We start from the raw sequence: 19588 nt of genomic DNA, 5'->3' as shown, positions 1-19588 counted from the left end.
AGCCACGTTTATGTGCATTTTGAAGTATTGCATTAGAAAAGCTTGATGGTAACAGCGAAATTCAAAATACCTTCCTCAATTTCACAAAATAAGTTTTTAGTCGCTTGAGAAGGTTTTTGGCTTTTCCGAAAGAGTTAACGCCCAACAGGAGCGTTGGAAGTGCGTTAGCCGAACCAGTTCTGGTTCCATCCACAGCTTTCCATCCACAGGTGGTTCTGTGCTTTACCAGAGTCATGAAACTGAAAACTTCCAAAGTCCAAAACTCCGGCTCAAAGCAGACAACTCTCCCACGTTTTTCGGAGATGTGTGCTCCATGTTTGCAACTGCTACCTCTTGTTTATTACTTTTCTTAAATCTTATTTTCTTAAGAATTTTTAATTTTTTAAAAATTCTTTATAGCAAACTTTATAGAAATGAACTTGTCAAATTTACAAATCAACTGCTTGTAAATTTGTTGGCGAAACAAAACACACGCTTCAAAAACGTTTAAAAAATCTGAGGTCGTCGTCATTCCCTGTGCAAAACTCTGAATTCAAAGGAAAACACAAATACTTTGACAGATCTATTAGTCATTGCAGAGACATGATGTCTCCATTTCACCAGGTAAACTGAAGTTTGCAAAATGTTTTGGTCTATTCCTTTCTCATATTAAAGCTGAATGAATGACCTTTCAATCAAAGAAAACACCCAATGCATTGGTTCAGGGAAAAAAAAGAGTCTTCCTGACGAGGTCAAATATCAGTTTTGAGAAAGTGAGACAAGGACAGAGAAAATCTGCCTATGAACAGCACGGCTTTATAAACCCGAGGACAGGTTTATAAATCGAACCTGGTGAAGCATTGAGAACGATCAGAGACACTCTCCAACTCCCGGACTCACCTGGGACGGACGTGCCGAGAGCGACAAACACCACCGCCGTGACCGAGTCCTTGAGGCCGATGGTGCAGCCAAAGTGGGAGGCCAGGTCGCCGATGACGGCCGTGAGCAGGCCGATGATGACGATGGACACGACGAAGCACGCCCAGCCGTTCAGGTAGTCCGTGGGGGGGACGCACGCGAACAGGACCTTCCAGAAGACGGTGAGGAAGTGCATGACGTAGTCGAAGCAGGACGGGAGGCGCTCTTCGCCCGTGTCGTCCTCGTCCTCATCTTCTGGTGCGGAAGCGGGGTTGAGGAAGGGAGCATTAGGAGGATTTGGAGAAAACGGAGGACGCAAGGGGGGTGACGGAGAGAAGGAAAGAGTGAGAACAACAATCACTTTAAATGGCATGTTCACTTATTTCCCAGCAGGAATCATCTCTTTGACTTCAGCCGGAGGTTATTATTATGCAAATCTGACTCCAAATGTGTGATAAATACTCGTCAGTGCCAGAGGCCTCAAAGGACAAGCTGCTTTGCATGGCAATTAAGAAATGAGATAAAGTTTGCTGACAACGGCAAAAAAGAGGGAGCACTTTAGTCGTTTCTTTTTTATTACTACTTATTTAAATGAGTGTTACTTTTACTAACTTGTATAAGTCTTTAAAGCTTAGGTTAAACATATTTGGCACATTACAACCACAACGCTGATGCATTTTACTTAGACTTCTCGTTCATGTTAAAACGAGAAGCATATTTGTATTTACCCTAATGAATCTGAAATGAAGAGCAACCATCTGTCTTTATTCATTACTCAAGACCACATAGTTTGAAGTGTAAATCCAGATGTTCTGTGAAGGCATCAGATGTGGGGCTGGGCATTCTGGGTTGTAAATAAAATCAGATATATTTCATACCAAATCCAATTATCGATTTTAATCGATTGTTTTTTTTTTAATTTTACTATTTGTCTTTAAAGGAAATTAGAAATGACAGAAAATATTTTTAAAAATTCTAGCTTTAATATAGGTTCTATATAAATGCACCCCACACTTCTCTATCAATACATTTTTAAAAATGTTGAAAACCATGTATTACCCCATTCACTTTGTTTTGATTTATCACACAAGTCCCCAGTAAAATGCATAAAGTTTCCGGTTGTGTTTTCAAGATGTAAGAACGTTCCAGAACTGTCAATAGTTTTGCAAAACAGTTTTTCAGACCAACGTGTTTTGGGTTGGTAAAGTGGAAATAAATATGCAGAACTACTGAGCAAACTATTGGGTGTGTAAGTGTGACTTTTCTCACTCTGGCTGTAGAAAACTCACTTAAGACATTTTAATAATCGAGGAACTCGAATCACTCGAGGAATCGTTTCAGCCCAAAAGGATATCAAATCTATAAACTCGACTGGTTTAACGCGCTGCAGGTTGTTGTGTTCTGCAGACGGCTCCACAGTCAAGCTACTGGAGGACCTGAGCAGGACTCTTCCACCCTGAAGAGCTGCTCTGTGCTTCAGGAGCTTGCAGGACATGAAGCAGACAAGCAAGAGGCCTGCACTGTCATGATTCCAACTGTCAGGCCACATGAGCCGCATGCATTTTTCAGCCCACGATGGATCATCAAATAGTAAAGATGGGCTCTTGATTAAATATTTCAGTACCACAGCTTAAGGCCTTCGCTGCTGGACGGCGGCTGCAGATGCTGCTGCGTTGAGGTTAACGTTGCTGGATGCGAGTCATGCTGTGCCTCTTGTGGATGTTCCTTTTTCTTGTAAGATTTAAAAGATTTTAATAAAGCGTACAGACACATGTATTTGGATGACTGTGGCTTGAAGTCATGCAGAATTAAAATTACAGAAGCATTCGACTGCATCTGAAAAGTGATTAAAGTTATGATGTTCAATGACATCGTAAATTTTTTCTTTCTTGCTTGTAAAAAAACCCCTCAAATCTTGCACAGGAGTTGTGCTCTGCTTTTTTGCAGATTTTTCTCAATTAGATTTCTTAGTAAGTAGTTACATTCACTCAGTTACATTTATTTGAGTAACAATTTGGGGGAAACTTTTTACTTTTTGGAGTATTTTTACTATGCTTGCGTTACTTTATAATGAAGTACCATAATTCTTACTTGAGTAAAATTGAGTAACTGTGACTAGCTTCACTGGATGAAGAAAATAAAAACCCAAAATGCATAAAATACAGAAACACCTACAGCTAAAGCTGCTGTTTAAATGCAAGTTTTGTTTTTCTAATTTTATTTTCTACCTGCTGTTTGGCACTGGACATGCTTCACCCTATTCTAAAATACAGTATACACATGTCTCTTACCAACTAATTATTAGTTTCAGATCATTTCTTTTTCATGATTTGGAAATGCTTCTTCTGCCTGAATCTGTCATTCTATAACCGTGTTATTCATTTGTAGACATTTCTCAGTTTTAGTTCTTAAAATACCAGAATATTGGATCTAACTTTTCATTTTTGTCTGCCTGGCATTATTTTTAAACATTAAACCACATGCTTCAATCAGATACTCGAAGAGATTCGGTTTTTACTCTTTAGTAACTTCTATAATGACTAAGTTTTACTCTTACTTGAGGCATTTTTTTTTTTTTTTTGCTAGTATACAGTTGTGATATTCACTGTGAGTCAGAATAATTCCAAGTGAAGCCATAATACCCTCTTCTGATCACAATAAATGAGCAGATGAACAGATTTTAGTCCAGGAGACAGAGGAGAACAGAAAGCATTACCTGCACTGACAGTAATGGCCTCCATGAACTGCTCTCTCCAGGAGTTTGTTCCCACCACCAGAGCCAGGTTGGTCTTCTTGATCAGCTTGTCCACTGTGCTCTAGAAGTCAACACAGACCACTTTTATTTCTCCAATCCACCTCATCCTGCTGCTTTCGCAGCACCCGACTCGCCACACGGTGGCGGCACTGTCCAATATCAGGCAACCAAAAGCTCCTCTGAAAACACAGCAAACTTCACAGAAATAAATCAGCTGCTGCTTCACTCACCTTGAACTCGTACGACTCTTCGATGATGACCTCCAGCCGCGGGTGCTCCCCCAGCACCGGCTTTCCCATTTCGGCGATCCGCTTGGCTTCCTCCTCGTCAGACGTGAGCTTCCTATCTGGCACGTCTGAATGGACAGAAGCAGCATGGACGAAATAAGTAGAAAAATCTCATTGAGAAAAGCTCAACGCTTACTCCCTGAACATATTATGTACATCAGATCACTGGGAAATGTGAATTCTCTTTGAAAACAAAATGTGGGATGAGATTTCTGTTTCTGTTTGATCTCCGGTTCTTATCCAGAGGTGCTTGAATTTAATCGGGAAACACTTCAGCCTTCATTTCGCTTTCTGCTGTCCACTCACAATGTCCCTTTTCAGATGTTCCTACAATCTAATTGCAATATAACCAAACATTTAATTAATTTGCCAACAACTGGCTGCTTTATGAAAGGGAACTACTGAGAATCTAGTTTAATTCGATTATATTATTTTCTGCCTATGTTCGAAGACTTTAAGTGATTGATTTCAAATTCTGAAACATTATACATTAATTAAAAGCTTCCTGAATTTTGTTTTAAGTGGGGCTGTGTGGAGTATTGTAGAAGAGTCATTGTCTTACCTGTCTTAAACTTGTATGTGTGGAGACTATGAGACATTCTCAAATAGGATGAAGGCTAACATTTTATTAAACGAAAGCCCATTCAGGGGCCATTTTCCTTCTAAACACTAACTAGGAGCTTTCCTACCAGTTGTACCACAAAATATATGATATATTTTTGCTAAAGACATGCTAAATATAGTTTTTTGACTGATTTTTATAAGTGGTTTACCTACTGACACCAGTTATGGCTAATTTTGATTTCTCTTATAGAACTAAATAAATTCAAACTATTGATCTTGCCTTCCCATCTGTCATTTTCCTGTCAGGAAAACAGGCACTCTATGTGTAAGACATTAGTGTTAATGTTTTAAAGCAAAAATAAAGGTTATAGAGCACAATCTTTTGACAAACAAAATCAGCAAGGGAGAGACAACAGCTCATGTCGAATTAAGCTGATGGTTAGATTTAGTTAAAAGTAATTTTCTATGGCAAAAAAAAAAAAAAAAAAGACTTCAGTAAGTCCAGCCCTCAGTTATCGTTTTCCACAATGTGAATTTCTTTTTGATTCTTAAAACGGAGATTGTCAGACTACTTATCATTGTTAGCAAATACACACTTCACACCCAGTTAGCTTCAGTGACCACCATAACACTGTAGTGTGGAAAAGCAGTAAAAGCAGAAATTCACCCTAACCCTAATCCTAGTAATCTCAGATTGCTTCAGTGGTTATGGGTAAAACCATGCTAAACTCCATCTTTGGTTACAGTAGAAACAAAGTCTTACCTGCTCACCAGACCCATTGTCCATAAACAAATGGGGTTCGACCCTGGTATTTAATCTGTAAGTGCTCAGAAACGTACTCTGGCTACTGGCTACTGGGATTTAAATGCAGGAAAAAGTTCCTGCATTTAAAACCCATAGATACTGATGGAAATAAATGAGAAAGCCTGTTCATTTTTAATAACAGTGCAGCGAATGCAGGCTGCATGAGGAATGAATGAGGCCTGTTGATTTAAAACTGCAATGAAACACCCAGGCTGCTTTGATGGCCGCGCCGACTGTCAACACACGTAAAAGATTAGTTTAAATTTGCTCATTTTCATCGCTTGGGGAGTTTCTACATCTGCCTGTCACATATCTGACGGCGGCCCAACTGTGAGCAGAGTCTCCGAGAAGCTTTTGAAACGCGCACAGTAAAGAGCTCCGCAACATCAACCCTGTGCTGTCGGACTCCATCAACAAGGCGTGGCTGACGGATCCTCTCATCCCTTCCTCTGCCTCCCCCTGCCGACGGAGCCACCTGGCGTGGGGAACTTGTCATCTTTTAATACGAGCCCCAAGTCCCAGCCTGCTGCTCTTTGCTGACAACACGCTTACCATTAAATATTAACACCGCCATTAAACATTAAAGTTTAATGGCAGCCGGCCCTCTACTGATAGGAGGGCGTATCTGAGAGAGCGGGCGCACAGAGGCATGCATAAAAGTGTCATGGCTCCTTAGTGCATGCACACACTTTGAAGCAAAAAATCAATTGCACACCCAAAAGACAGTGTGTACCATCACCCTCACGGGATATCCCTCGCTCGTCCTAAAAATTTGATGATGCAGCTGTCCCTGCGCGCTGAGCCGCGCTGCTACATGACAATTAGAAGGAACTGAATAGTAATGCAATCCCACGTAATTACATTTCTAATTGCAAAAATCCTGACTTTTTTTTTCTTTTTTTATCTCATCGGTTATCAAGTGTTGACTTGACGGGATAACATGGATGTCAGATTTGGCCCAAATCCAGTGTTGGGCTTATTGATATATGTGTATTTTTTTTTTAAAGGGTTGTGATTGATTTGTAGCATAAAAAGCAAAAGGCTGTACTCTACACTGATTTGGATGCAGCTTATTTATGTTGAACACTGCAAAACCACAAAATTTTTTGGTCTTGTTTCTAGTACAAATGTCTACACTTGAAATAAAACTAAATTAATGAAAAATTAACTTCTCAGCAGATAGAGGCATTTATTTTAAGACAGTAATTACATAATATTGATGGGAAAGTGCGAGCTCCACTGGCAGATTATTTCACTCATGATATGGCAAAAATATCTTGTTATAGGTTAGATGATCTGCAAATGTAACAAGAATGATTTAATCAAAATTAAGGGATTAGTGACTTAAAAGAAACTCCTATATCTTGTTGGAAAATTACTTACAAGTTAATTATTTCTTATTTCCAGAGTAGATATTTGCACTAGAAACTAGACCAAAATTTCTTTGCGAGATTTTGTGGTTTTTCAGTGAGCCTTTTAAATTTTTCACATAGAAACATTATCAACCAAAATTAGCAGTGGCACGCGGTTTGCATTTTGGTGGGAAAATGCTCAAGTATTAAAAAATGGTAGCTTGTGTGGACGCTAGCTTTTGGACCGTTAGCTGTCGTAGTAAGATGAGATTAATTGCAGGTCACACACTACACTGTAAAAAAAAAAAAGATTTCAGAAGGGCACCTTTTTGTCCAGAGGAAAAATGGGCAGGTGCTTTAGCACCTCCTAGTGTCTTGTCTGTGTACAACCCTGAAAAGTAGTATTTAATTTCAATCCATGTACAGGCACAGCAGGTTAGTGAGGATGCAGAGAGAGTTGGAATGGGTAACTTACCATCAGCTAACAACAGGGCTGTGGAGGAGAGGAGAGAGGGCATGAGGAGGAATGGAAAAGCAGTGACTGGGAATGCAGCCCACACAACTTGATAGAGACTAAAAGAGAGTAGAATTGTAGTTGCTATGAATTGGTCTGAACTGACCATTGGTTTGAGTGTCATCCTGTAATAGATTGGTGACCTGTCCAGGGTGTCCCCCACTCAATGACCAATGGAGACAATCCCGTGTTTATGGATGCACAGATGAACTGCTGTTGTGGCCGATAACTAATATTTACCAATATTATATGTATTTTCCTGCACTTCCTGTACAGTGCAAAAGCGAGCGCGCCGCCTACATTGTTCCTGTCATGAATTGTGGTGGAAAGTGATGAGGCAGATGCAGTAGACCCAGGTTGAAATGAAAAAATGATGGTTTAATGGTGATTGTGATCCAAAACAGTCCGAGACACAATCCAGAAACAGTCCAAACCGCCAGGCAGCACGGCTGAGTGGAAGCCAGGGCTCAACGCCGGCAGCAACAGGGGAAACCAGTGGACTCAGTGCGACAGCAAAACAGAATAGACGCTTTGACAAGAACCCGAGGAGGAACAAGGAACACAGGTGGAGTTAAATACACTCAAGGTTTTCAGGGGACGAGAAACACCTGGGAACAGTCGAGGGGAGACAGGACAACACGGAGACTCAGAAAACACAGAAACTCAAAATAAACACGCAGAAAAACGACTCAGAGAAAACCCAAATCCTCACAGTTCCTCTGCTTCAGTTCAACACCCTGTGCTGCATCACTATCACTGTGATATGGCAGAACCAATGCCACATGGCCAAACCTGTCCTCTACCCCTTCTCCGCAAACAAAAACAAGATGGATACAGACATCGGTTCTTCACATTGTTATTTTAAGTTACACCTTAGAAAATTTATGGATTTCCTAAAATTTAAACGTGGTGTTTAAAGCTAGAAACAAGACGCTTCCAATGAAAATTCAAAATTTATTGAAGAATAGAGAGAGGGGAGGTGTAACTTGAGAGGGAAAGGTGATTTAATGCAGCCATGTGTTTGCAGCACTCTTAAAAGTGTGTGCAAATCGGTTTGTGGAATGATTTTTGTGAAATTAAGCAAAACACAATTCAAGAGGAAATGTGAGTACATAAATAATGTGTATAAAAAATGAGCTACACCGTGCAGCCCTGCTCTTTTTGACAGGGAAGGTCGCACATCAGGGTCTCCCATTGTTCTAAAGCCTAAACTCAACATGTAAATTCGCCTTTGATAAAACTAATCCCTGAATGACAGAGTGCATTCAGGGATATTTTGCCAGTGGGCCATGCACATTCAATTTCTCTGGAGTGTTAGGCTGTGATAAGCAGAGGCACTTTTTCTTGTTCTGTAATTAGTCAACAGGGGAACTGATTTTCTGTAAACATCCCTTTTCTGACCCAATGTATGTGAAAAACAAAGTGTGCTGATGTTGACATCTCTGTTAAACATTAAGAACGTCTCTTGTTTGTTTGTTCGTCTGTTGGGACTCTTCGGTGACGCCACAAATGATCTCGCATCCTCGTCGGCAGAGGATAAATCATGACAAAAAACAAGAGGGCGCGTTGGAAAATTTGATCCAGAAAGATCAAATGGTTTACGGTGCCTGGCAAAAGTATTCACACCCCCCAGGAAGTTTTCACATTATAGCCACCAACTTCAGTGCATTTTATTGGGGGTTTTATTTGACAAACCAACAAAAATCTTTTGTTAAGCGGAAGGCACAAGATGCTTGGTTTACTTTTTGATGAATAAAAATCTGAAAAGTGTGGCACGCATCTTCGATAAGGCATTTTAAAAACCAATGCGGTTTAGCTGACTGACTCCTTGCTCAAGCCTCTCTCACACAGTAATCGACCAGTTTGTTATCGCACAGACCCGCAGTTTGTCATCATCACCAGCTAAGCACAATAATTGCTGTGGGCGACTGGCCTCATTATCATTAGCGCTAACAGAGCTGGGGGATCTAAAGATAAACGTGGCAGAAAAACCAGCTGAGTTTAGTCAGCGAAACCTCCAAAACTAAAGTCAAACTTAAGTTGGCATCAGAAGGAGGAAGGGATGGATGTTTATTTTATATCATACACTGTGTGAAGTCTGTCATTAAACCCTATTGAGACAAAACAGAAATTCAGCTTTGTGTAAAACACCAAGCTTATCAAGAAGTATATCCTTTCAAACACAATATGTGCTTCAAGATGTCTGTTGTAAAGTAATAACACAATTCAGTCTGATTACATTTTAAGTGGATTTTAACCTACTGACAGCATAAAGACCACGTAGAAGTTCGGCAGGCATCTTGCGCTTATGGGCTTTTATTCTTCTAGTGATCGTAAAAAACTGACTTGTTGGAAAAAAATAATAATAAATGAGTTTGGAATAATCTATAGCTCATTCCTGCATGCAATCATTTTGTCCCTATCCTTGTATTTCAATGCTTGTCACTTTATGTTTATTTCTTTTTAACCCATCGGGAAACAAAAGAACGAAAAATGGTTCAAATTTGCCCACATTATATAATAAATTTGATTTTTTTTTTCTTACCATTTGACTTTAAACTAGATGAACAGTTAAAACTACTGAATTTATTTTGATGTAACAAATGCCTGAAATGTTAAATTGTGACATTTACATACATTTCATACAGTGTGTATGTAAGCTTACTTTGGAATAAGCTACAAAAAATAGTAGTCTTTTTTCTGTTACCATTTTCAACGGTCGTCTGAAACGAGTTTAACACATAGATTCACTTAAAAATTAAAAATACTACAACATGAGTAAAAAAATAACCCTAATTTAATTTGGTTTGGATTTTAGTTGGTATGCTTTTAAATATTTAACTTATGTCCTTTCCTTTTGGATTTACTACTGTGCTGATTGTGCTTCCATCTTTTCCAATGTTCTGATCTTCTTTTTATTTTTTTAACTTCAAGCCATTAAGACCATATTTCTGTTAAGAGATGCAGTACAATACAAACTCAATGGCTATGTAAAGGTTTTCTTACGTAATAACGCCTATTAACGTCGTTGATATTATGAGGCGAAATCTTGCAAGGACTCATTTTACTGTGTGAAATGCCATCTAAAAATGTTATTCTTAGAAGTCCGATGTTCTCTTAATGATATTCTGACTAATTTCTTAGATTTTTTATGATGTCAGATAAAGAAGCAGTACGCTTGCCTCAAAGTATGCGACGGCTGACCTCAAATGTTGTAAATTAAGCTCTCAAAAGCCTGCAGAGCCCAATGTCTCTGTTTCCTCTAACTGTATCAACGCATACCAGTTTTAATTTATGTCAAACTTTGACTATGAAAACAATTAACGACAACATCTTTCTTTTTATTCTGGCATTTAACAAGTAGAATAATTTTAACAATCATAACAAACCTAAAATGGATTTCATTCCCGATTTAATGGCAAAAGAATTTCTGGCCGGAGCTGAAAAATCAAATTTCATTGTTTATTTTTTGATGATGTCACTGACCCTGTGTTTGGATTGTCATTTTAAATGTTCATAAGTTGTTTTTTTTTAAACATATAACTGAGTTTCTTTAACATGAAAAGCAACAAAAACATTTCCATGTAAAACCGTCATTTGTTGTTGCACTTCTTGACAGAAATCCTCAAAATACTCAAAATGACAATGTCATCAAAAGTCGCTTGAAATCAAAATGTCCATACCAAAGAGAGAACCACATGAAGGACTGCCTTGTTTGATCACTGTTTTTCATTTTTTATGCACACTACTTCATAAAAACATTCAGCAATCACTGAGAAAATTAAATACTCAACACATTTGGGATATTTGCAATGCTGCAAGACTGTTTTTCATTCATTAAACACTGATATATGAGTGATACGATTTCATCACATTGTTATTCCACTTTTCTGTTGGCTTTCCAAGTAACTGCAAAACAAGTGGTGCTAGTGCAGAATGCATAAGGAATGTGCATCAAGCATGAGGAATGCCGAGGCGCCTAGTGGGCTTCACTGTAAGCCGAAATTCTACCTGCGGCATCCTATGATCTCAGGCCAGCTCTGCAAAGCAGTTATAAAAATAAAAAAAACGCATCTTGGCCGGTATGAATTGAGCCATGGACACACACACCGCCGGACCGAGATGACTAAGACGGACATTCTTCAGAAGAGAGCTTTTTTTTGTATCTAAAGACACAGGGTATGAAACGGCCGAGGAAGGTATGAAAGGGGGCAAAGTGCCAACCCATACACAGGGAGAACATGCAAACACCAGGATTCAATGAAGTTTGCACAGCAGATGCGTAGACGTATACAGACATATGACTGACTACACTATAATAGCCAGTTTAATATCCGTTGCTGCTTAGTTATGACCCCCTGAGCTGCAACGTTGATACATGGCAACAATGACTCGGCCACAGCGTTCATACTCTTGTATGCCCTTCCGGGTTCAACCCCTGTCAATCACCTGTCACCTTTTGGTCCATGTACTGGACCAAAAGGTCCAGTACATGGTCCAGTACATGGACCAAAAACCAAAAGTACACATATATGGCTCCAATATACACATAGCCTCAAATCATGTAGGCAATAAACACGTTTCACTTACAAATGTTTATCTCATTAATGTCAAAAAGAAAAAAAAAAAGAAATTCACAATTTTTGCTGTTTCTAATCAATAAGAAACTCAAAGTCACATATAAATGTTTGTTCACGCAATAAGCCAATAAAACATGCCTCATCATCCTCATCCTAGAAAACAAACGTCAGTTCTCGAAATTGCCGTCTCTCGATTAAGCAAACGTATTTACGCAATTTCAATTTGAGCAAACTTATGGTCAGTGGAAACGTAGCTCGTGCTGCTCGTGAACAGAGGTGATTTAGAGCGTCCACCAGCTGCACTCACAGTCAATCCAGTGCTGTTGGTCTGCCAGTAATTTTACAGCAGGAAGGGAAAAACGATCACCGGAAGGATATAATCAGCAGGTTGGAGGATGGCGTGTTTGTTTTAAGTGTCATCATCTCACATCTGGGCTCTGAGTCCTGGAGTCAACACAGCACTGACCTGTGCTCAGCTCACTGGGACCCAATCGTCATTTGTCTTATCAAGGCAGTTCTAACCAGGACGGAGGCAGACATGGGCCTGGGAGTCGCTTTCAATACAAGAGTCAGCGGTGAAGTCAGTTTACTTGTAGACTCAGAAATCTCAAAAGCTTGATTCCACTGAGCACTCTGTGTACACATAATTTATACTTTTAAGACCTTTGTTTAACTTTTTTTTTTATATACAAAGTCTTTTTTGAGAAAATATGAAAAGAAAACATGAATAAAACCACTTTTTTTGAAGGAACATAACCATTGAATAAATTGAGAAAAAAAAAATTGGTTCATAGATCAGACTAAAATAAAGAAGTAGCACTGGTTGTTTGAACCTATAGTAGTCGGTAATGTGTGCCTCTGATTTAAAGTGCTGTACTGTAGTTGTCTGGATATTAAAGGGGAAACCACAATATCCAGCCTCATGGTGGCACTGGAGTAACTGGGAACAACTAAGTTTTCATCTTCTATCTGACTGGTAACACCATCACAGAGGAATGTGTGAAGGAAACAAAAGCAAGGTGCAGGTCGAAAGTCAGAGGTGTGTGGAGGGATAAAAGGATGGGAAGAGATAAGGTATCTTAGTTTTTTCAGATCCAGTCATGCTGGGGACGCGTCATCAGTCTTCGTTAGTGCAGCTCCTGCATTTATGAAAGTACTTAGAGACATAATGTCGGCCTACATCAGCGTATTGCAAAAATAGACAGACATGCAAATTGAGACGGAAAACCAAAAAAATAAAAAAAAACGCATCCCAGACTTTCCTGCCTCTGAAGTTGATGTGCTAAAATAATAACATTTCAGGATCTCAGCTGCAGCGACCACCAGGGCCAACTGATACCAAACACACACACGCCCCCCCCCCCCCACACACACACACACCGCCGAACCGAGATGACTAAGACGGATGCTTCAGCTGCCTTTATTATCTTTCAATATGCAGCCTGTGTAACGCGTCCATCATCTTGTTATGCCGTATCTATGTTTCTGACAGCACGGATTCACGGGGAGCCAAAACGCTGAGAGCGCGCCGTGCTTCATCTTTTGAGGCGACGCAGCCAGTCGGGGCAAAACTGATAATTTCACCTGAATGCCGGGTGATTTTGCCCGAGCGTTTTGAAGGAAGCCTTTCATGGCTGAAAAAGTTGTGTTTTTAATCTCGCCAAGCTAATTAAAGCGGCGGCGTGTGGCATTTTGACATCAATAAATCTTGAAGTCATTCATCTTGAGATATTACAGTGATTACAGTAAACAAATGCAGTCGTTGCCAGGAAAATTGGCAGTGTCTTTCAATGCTTTTTTTTTTCTTCTGTGAAACAAGGAGTTGGCTCCTGTGGTTTTACTCTGAGGTAAAGAGCAGTAGCAAGAGTTTGCACTCCTCCTTCATGGAATTGAATTTGGAATACTTTAAAGGGGGCAGTATTATGCATTTTCCTGCCACATTGAATCATTTTATAGCACAGTCAGGTAACTGTTACCTTCAATTGTTGTAAAAATGCTATAAATATATATCAAATGTGACGTAAAAGAAATTGGACTTGGTAATTTAATGCCTTGAAGTGTCTCTCTGAGACACTCCAGCTCTTTCTGAAACTCCACCTTCAGGAAAGTCAACCCTCCAGGTATGTTTTTGATGAGGGAATAACATTACAACATGATGTAAAGCCAATTTTACACAGTCCTGCCCCTTTCAATAATATCATCATTACTATCTAATATCACCTGACATGCGTTTTGTAGTAAACACTTGATATTCTATGTGGTTGAAACTAAATATTTACATACACTTTATAATTAAACAATCTTTAATTCAATGTCTGGAATTAAGTCAAGCTAAGAGTTGACTGTTTTAGGGTTGCTAGTGTTACCAGTACTGTTACTGGTGCCTATCTCCGGATACGTAGAACAACTCAATGGGTAGAGGAGCCATAACTTTCTCCCCCTGAACAGAAACAAAACTGAAGTCACTACTTTTTGGACCTAAATTGGAACGATCTCGAGTCGGCGTATCTTCAGCTGATACAGGTAGAAACCGGCACCAAATACCTGAAAGATCTGTTGTTGCTGAATCAACGTTGCAGACCTTCCTGGAAGGTCCTGGTCTACTTTGCATCCCAAGAACCAGAACCAAACATGGGGAGGCAGCATTCAGCTTCTATGCGCCATAAATCTGGAATTAACCTCCACAAACCTGAAACGGTTAACTTAAGGCTAAAGCTGCACCTGTTTAGAGTTGCCTTTGATTAGCAGTAAGGGAAACATTAATCAACATATTTATGTGTATGTGCTTGATGATTTTGATGATGGGGTTTGACAAAACATAATTGTTTCATGTTTCATAATTGGTCAATGGGGGATGCTCTTATGATTCTGATTTGTCTTTTTGCAGAAATAGGCTATACAGATCAACTGGACCTGACTCCGAGGCTTAGTCTGATTCCATTTCAAAGAGCAAGAAAAACAAATGTTGTGTTGTTTATGAAAAAAGGCTGTTTTCAACAGTAATATGCAAAGAGAGAAATATGCTACGGAAACTAGTTCTTCAGGTTTTGGCTTCCGGATCTGTCTTGATCTTTAAATAATGGCTTGTTCGGGAGAGCCTGCAAACCCCTAACAGCCTGCCTCAAAATACACCAGAGATGCTTCTAATCGACCCATATGCTGCATTTCACTGGGGATAGTTTCTCATGTTTACAAGAGTTTCCTTCCACTCTCTCTCTCTCTCTTTGGGAATCTTTCCTTTTGTTTGTCTGGATTATTGCATTTTCTTCCCCCTTGCCTCTTTAACATTTTGAGCTTCAGACTCTTCATGTGCCTTTTTTACTTTTGTTGATCAGTCTCATAAGCAAAAATTCAAATGTCCAGATCTTTCACATTAAGCAGCAAAATTTTAAGATGTCTAAAGACTTTAATAGCAGACAGAGATAATCCAATAAAAACTACATTTTCAAATGATTTATTTTATTAAGCTGTGGTACGTAACTTTTTATTAAAAAAATTTTTTTTAAAACATTTGTTGAAGCTGTCACTATGTTATGAGAAATAATCTGTGATAAAAATGAGCCCATAAGCATTCCCTGAGGACAATCTAGAAACAACCAATCCAAAGCCAGCAGACAAGTCTTAGCGCTGCCAATCACCCCTCAGTGTGGCGCTGCTCACCCCCCCTCATCCTCCTGTTAGGCTCTAGTTAGCGCAGCCACAGACGACGATAGATAAATGTTTTTCCTGTCACAGTATGCTGTTTTCCGCCATTAACTTATTTAGTAGCATGTACTAATCCTGTCACATTTTGCTAAGCGATTAATTGTCTCAAAAATTATTGCGATAAACGATAATATTGTTTCAAGACCTTTTTACACTGATTTAATGGAAATGACCCACCTCCTGACTCTGATTGGTTGGTTTTACTTGGGAGCAGTGCATTTCTTCAGACAGCAATAGTAGCTCAGGGAGGAGCAACTTTTGCAGATAATCTTTTCACAGATTATTTGTCTCATATAAAACTATCAAGATCAAACTCCAATGAAGCCGTATACAGAAACTCATTTAAGCAACCAGCAGTTCGATTAATCAGATTTAGCAACTCTGCAGCTTACTTGGATGTCAATACAGACCCTAAACTTGATCCTTCTGATAACTATCAATCTTGTACGTCTAAATTCAACTAATGGCATCGGCAAAAATGTTAGCAGCATAGCTGGCAATGTGGTGTGCATTGCTGTTGACACATTTGTCATGATGAAAACGATCAAAACTTTAGGCAGAAATTTAAATGAAAGGTTTAGAGAGTTTCTGAGCCCAAAACAACATAACGTTTTGTCATGAACACAGAAACACTGGAAAAAGAAATCCCAGCACCATCCTATTTTCTCTGCCTCCCTACTCGACGCTTTAATTTCCTGCCCCTTTTCCTTCGGCCCAGACGCGTGGCGGTTCCGAGTGGAAACCGGCGCCTCATGCTTGTTAACGGTCTTGTTTACTCTGCGGCTGTATCGGCAGGCAATTACAGGGCAGATAATCAGCCCTGATAATGTCATCAGACCAGTCCTTCCACACAAATCCACGCGGACAGGCTCTCATTCGCATGCGCACAAATAAGCGCTCGGGTTCACAAGTTCATCCAGCAAAAGTGCATCTGAGGCTGATTTTTTCTGAAGAGGTGTCCTCATAATATCTAGAGAAAGTAAAACCTCAAGCTGCATGTTTGTCATCTTTTCTGACACCACCCCATTCATCAGTGTTTGGTGTGAGACAGGGGGAAAAAACACACAGACTGCACTATGGTTCGGTTATTTATGCATTTTGGTTTAATCAGCTGGAGACAATGAGGACGCAAATTTTCATAACGACTCTTTTTGCAATCTGATGGAGATAAATACAGTTCTGTGGAAACCTATTTTCCCTTTCTTACAGATTATTGCCTTTTTTTAAAATTCCAGTTAATGATGTAGATTATCAGACTGATTTTAATCACAGGCAAAGATGACCCGAGTAAAATCACATCCTGAAGAAACATAAAAATTATCCAAAACAAGGTACTCCTGTAAAATCCAGAGCAATGTTAAATCTTGAATAAACTGGAATGAGACATATTTTAATGATTCGGTTTACATAGCAGCCACATCTGTACAGTCACTTAAGTAGAACCCGTCTGGCAACTGGATTAAACCTGAAGTAAAGACAGTCATATTTTGGGAGGCGCGAATGTCGTCACATCTGGTGTGAAGCAAACACATCTGTAATTTTAAGTAGCAGTACAAAAAAGCAGACAAAAATGTACCACATTAACATTTTTACTTATGTAAAAGCAAATGCTTTTGAAAATACTTGAAGTACCGAAGGTGAAAGTCTAAAGTACCTGCGATTAAATCTGCTCAAGTACAGTTCAGATACATGAAAAATGTACTAAAGTACTTGTACTTCGCTGTATCCCACCACAGTCCGAAGCACATCAGAAGATCTGCCTCTGAACCCAAAATCGCTGCTTGGACTGCAGTAAATCTTGGCTAATCATATAAGTCCCATTTATCCAGGCTTTAAATGCTTGTAATATATTTGGTGATGCTTGTAGATTAATGCAGCGGAAAATGTTTTAGGGGGGCATTAAGATGCTCTGGAAAAGTCATTAGGAGCTACAGCTGAGCTGTTCCGCTACCTAAATAGAGGATCCAGCCAGATGCATTTAAAACCATGTTGTTGAGTTGGAAATAATGAACGAACACACTCACTTTAAAGCAGAAAGGCACCTGTTGGTAAGTATTTGTTTATTCCAAGATGAGTGCTGTGAGTAGATTCAAAATTTAATCTGATTAATCACACTCTAGCGCTGTGATTAATTACGATTAATGCTCAACTTTGTAAGCTGCAAATGTAAAAACTTACTTCTTAAAAAATGCTTTAAAAAAGTTTTATTATGCAAAGCATCTCAGTTTTTCAGGTTTTCATACTCAGAAAACTTTAAAATAAAAATACAAAAGTAATTTTGTTCAAAATTTCATTTTGAGATGTTAACTAAGAACTTGTTATGCTTTGGTGGGAGGATAATTTACCGTTACAATAAATCCAAACTACCCTGGTTTTATCCAAATGACCATCAGTGAAACATACTCTCATAAAGAAAGCCCACAAACTCCTCGATCAACTTTGACCGCAGTACAAGCCTGTGCAACACGGCGCTTTAAACTAACAAACCCTCCGCAAAAAAGAAGCTTTTAGGTCAAAATAGGTAAATTACACTGTGTGACATCACGACAAGTTGAACTTTTTCCATTATTTGCATGCGTTAACACTGACAACCTCACACAAGATATGTCAATCGTAACATTTAGCAACATTTTCGCATATTTTCATTTAGTCCTAGTGTATAAATCTCAGTTGTAGTGAATTTTTTCTTGGGTTTTGTTGAGTGTTGACCACCAGGAGGACAGGCTAACAGAGACAGAGCGTCTCTGTTAGTGTGATGTACTGCGGCTACTCCACTCGCCGTTATAACCCTGAGTTCTGATGAACGGCCCCGCTTGGCCTTCACTCTGCACACAGACAAACCGAGAGGCGCCGCCGGGTTGTCTCATTGACTTTTTATAGATAAACAGAGAAGAGGGGACCTTCGTCATGCACCACATTAATATCAGCCCAATGGTCATTTATTTCCCACTAAGGTCTGTGGAAGTAACTTTATTTCCTCTAAACGCTTTCATGTTTCCCCCCCCCCTCTGGGTACGTGACAGACTGAATATGAATATTTTATCATGATTATTTAAAAAATTTGGTTCCTAATTGAGACATCCTTATCCTCGGAAATACTGCAACTGTGCCACGGTGTTAATATAAACGATTCAGAACTGCTTCACACAAAATTGATTATCTTATTATTCATTATCAAGCAAGAGTTAGAAAATGTAGTTTATATTTGCCGCCTCAGTCAGCTGCCTTATTGTGTCAAGCTACTATTCAAACTATGTGCTTTACACTAATATTTCATACCCAGCGGCTCTCAGGAGTCCACATACAGCTGTTAAAAAAACAGGTTTTCTCTGTGTTTTAAAAAAATTAGACCAAGAAAATCATTTTTTGCACATATAATGTCCCATCCATTTATTTTCTTATACCCCGAGTAAGGCGGGGAGGGGTGCTGGTGCCTATCTCCAGCGAGACATTTTGGGCATCACAGGCACATAATGTCACATTTATCAAATGAAAAACAACCAAACATGTCTGAGGGGAAGAAAGTGAAATAATCCTGTTGTAAAAAAGTACATACCCATATACGATTATTTCATAGTGGCACCTTTTGACTTAAATCTTATCAGAATGTTTCAGCATGCCACAGCTTGATTAGCTAGTATTCTCCCATTGTGCTTTGCAAAAAAAAAAAAAAAATTCTTTCAATATGTAAGATTATCATGTAATGTTTTTTTGCCAGAGTTTTCTTCAGGACACCGCAGTAATTTTTTTGTGAAACATCTGCTGCAGTCTGGTTGTAGTGGGAAGTTGCGAATTCCAGCCAGGAAGTCTGAAAAATCCACTTGAACGACCTGCAAAGTTAGACTTCTCACTCTGAAAATGGAACAGGCTCCAGCTAAGCCCCGGTTACGATTTGTAAGACCAACTTAACATTCCAACATGGCTGCTCTTTGCATCAACAGTAGCGAGCTGTGGTGGAGACAAGTCTATTTTACAAGACAAACATGCAAGAGTACGTCTGGAATCAATGTTACATGTAATGTCTTCAAGTCTGAACTGAGTGAATTTACTTATGGAGAGTGCAGGTTAAACGATGTTCGCAAGAGGAACTGTGAACAATGGCTACTTCGGCGTTGCACTCGTGAAACCC

General features: G+C 39.4%; 1 protein-coding gene across 2 annotated transcripts in view; it reads right to left on the bottom strand.

Annotated features, from left to right (window-relative positions):
* slc8a3 (solute carrier family 8 member 3) overlaps positions 1-19588 on the bottom strand; it is a 103504-nt gene that overhangs the window by 6398 nt on the left and 77518 nt on the right. Inside the window, exons 4-7 of one of the 2 annotated variants that reach the window (XM_055038023.1) lie at positions 7136-7153; positions 3883-4007; positions 3614-3713; positions 880-1149 (exon numbers count right to left, since the gene is read on the bottom strand). In XM_055038023.1, the coding sequence (XP_054893998.1) occupies positions 880-1149; positions 3614-3713; positions 3883-4007; positions 7136-7153 (513 nt within the window). The remainder of the gene's footprint in view (positions 1-879; positions 1150-3613; positions 3714-3882; positions 4008-7135; positions 7154-19588) is intronic. The other variant, XM_055038024.1, reaches the window with a different exon arrangement.

This window comes from Poeciliopsis prolifica, unplaced genomic scaffold (genome assembly GCF_027474105.1).
Source record: "Poeciliopsis prolifica strain line A6 unplaced genomic scaffold, Auburn_PproV2 SCAFFOLD013, whole genome shotgun sequence".
NCBI lineage: Eukaryota > Metazoa > Chordata > Actinopteri > Cyprinodontiformes > Poeciliidae > Poeciliopsis > Poeciliopsis prolifica.
The sequence above is the reverse complement of the archived record's forward strand: the minus strand, read 5'-3'. Positions and strand labels throughout refer to the sequence as shown.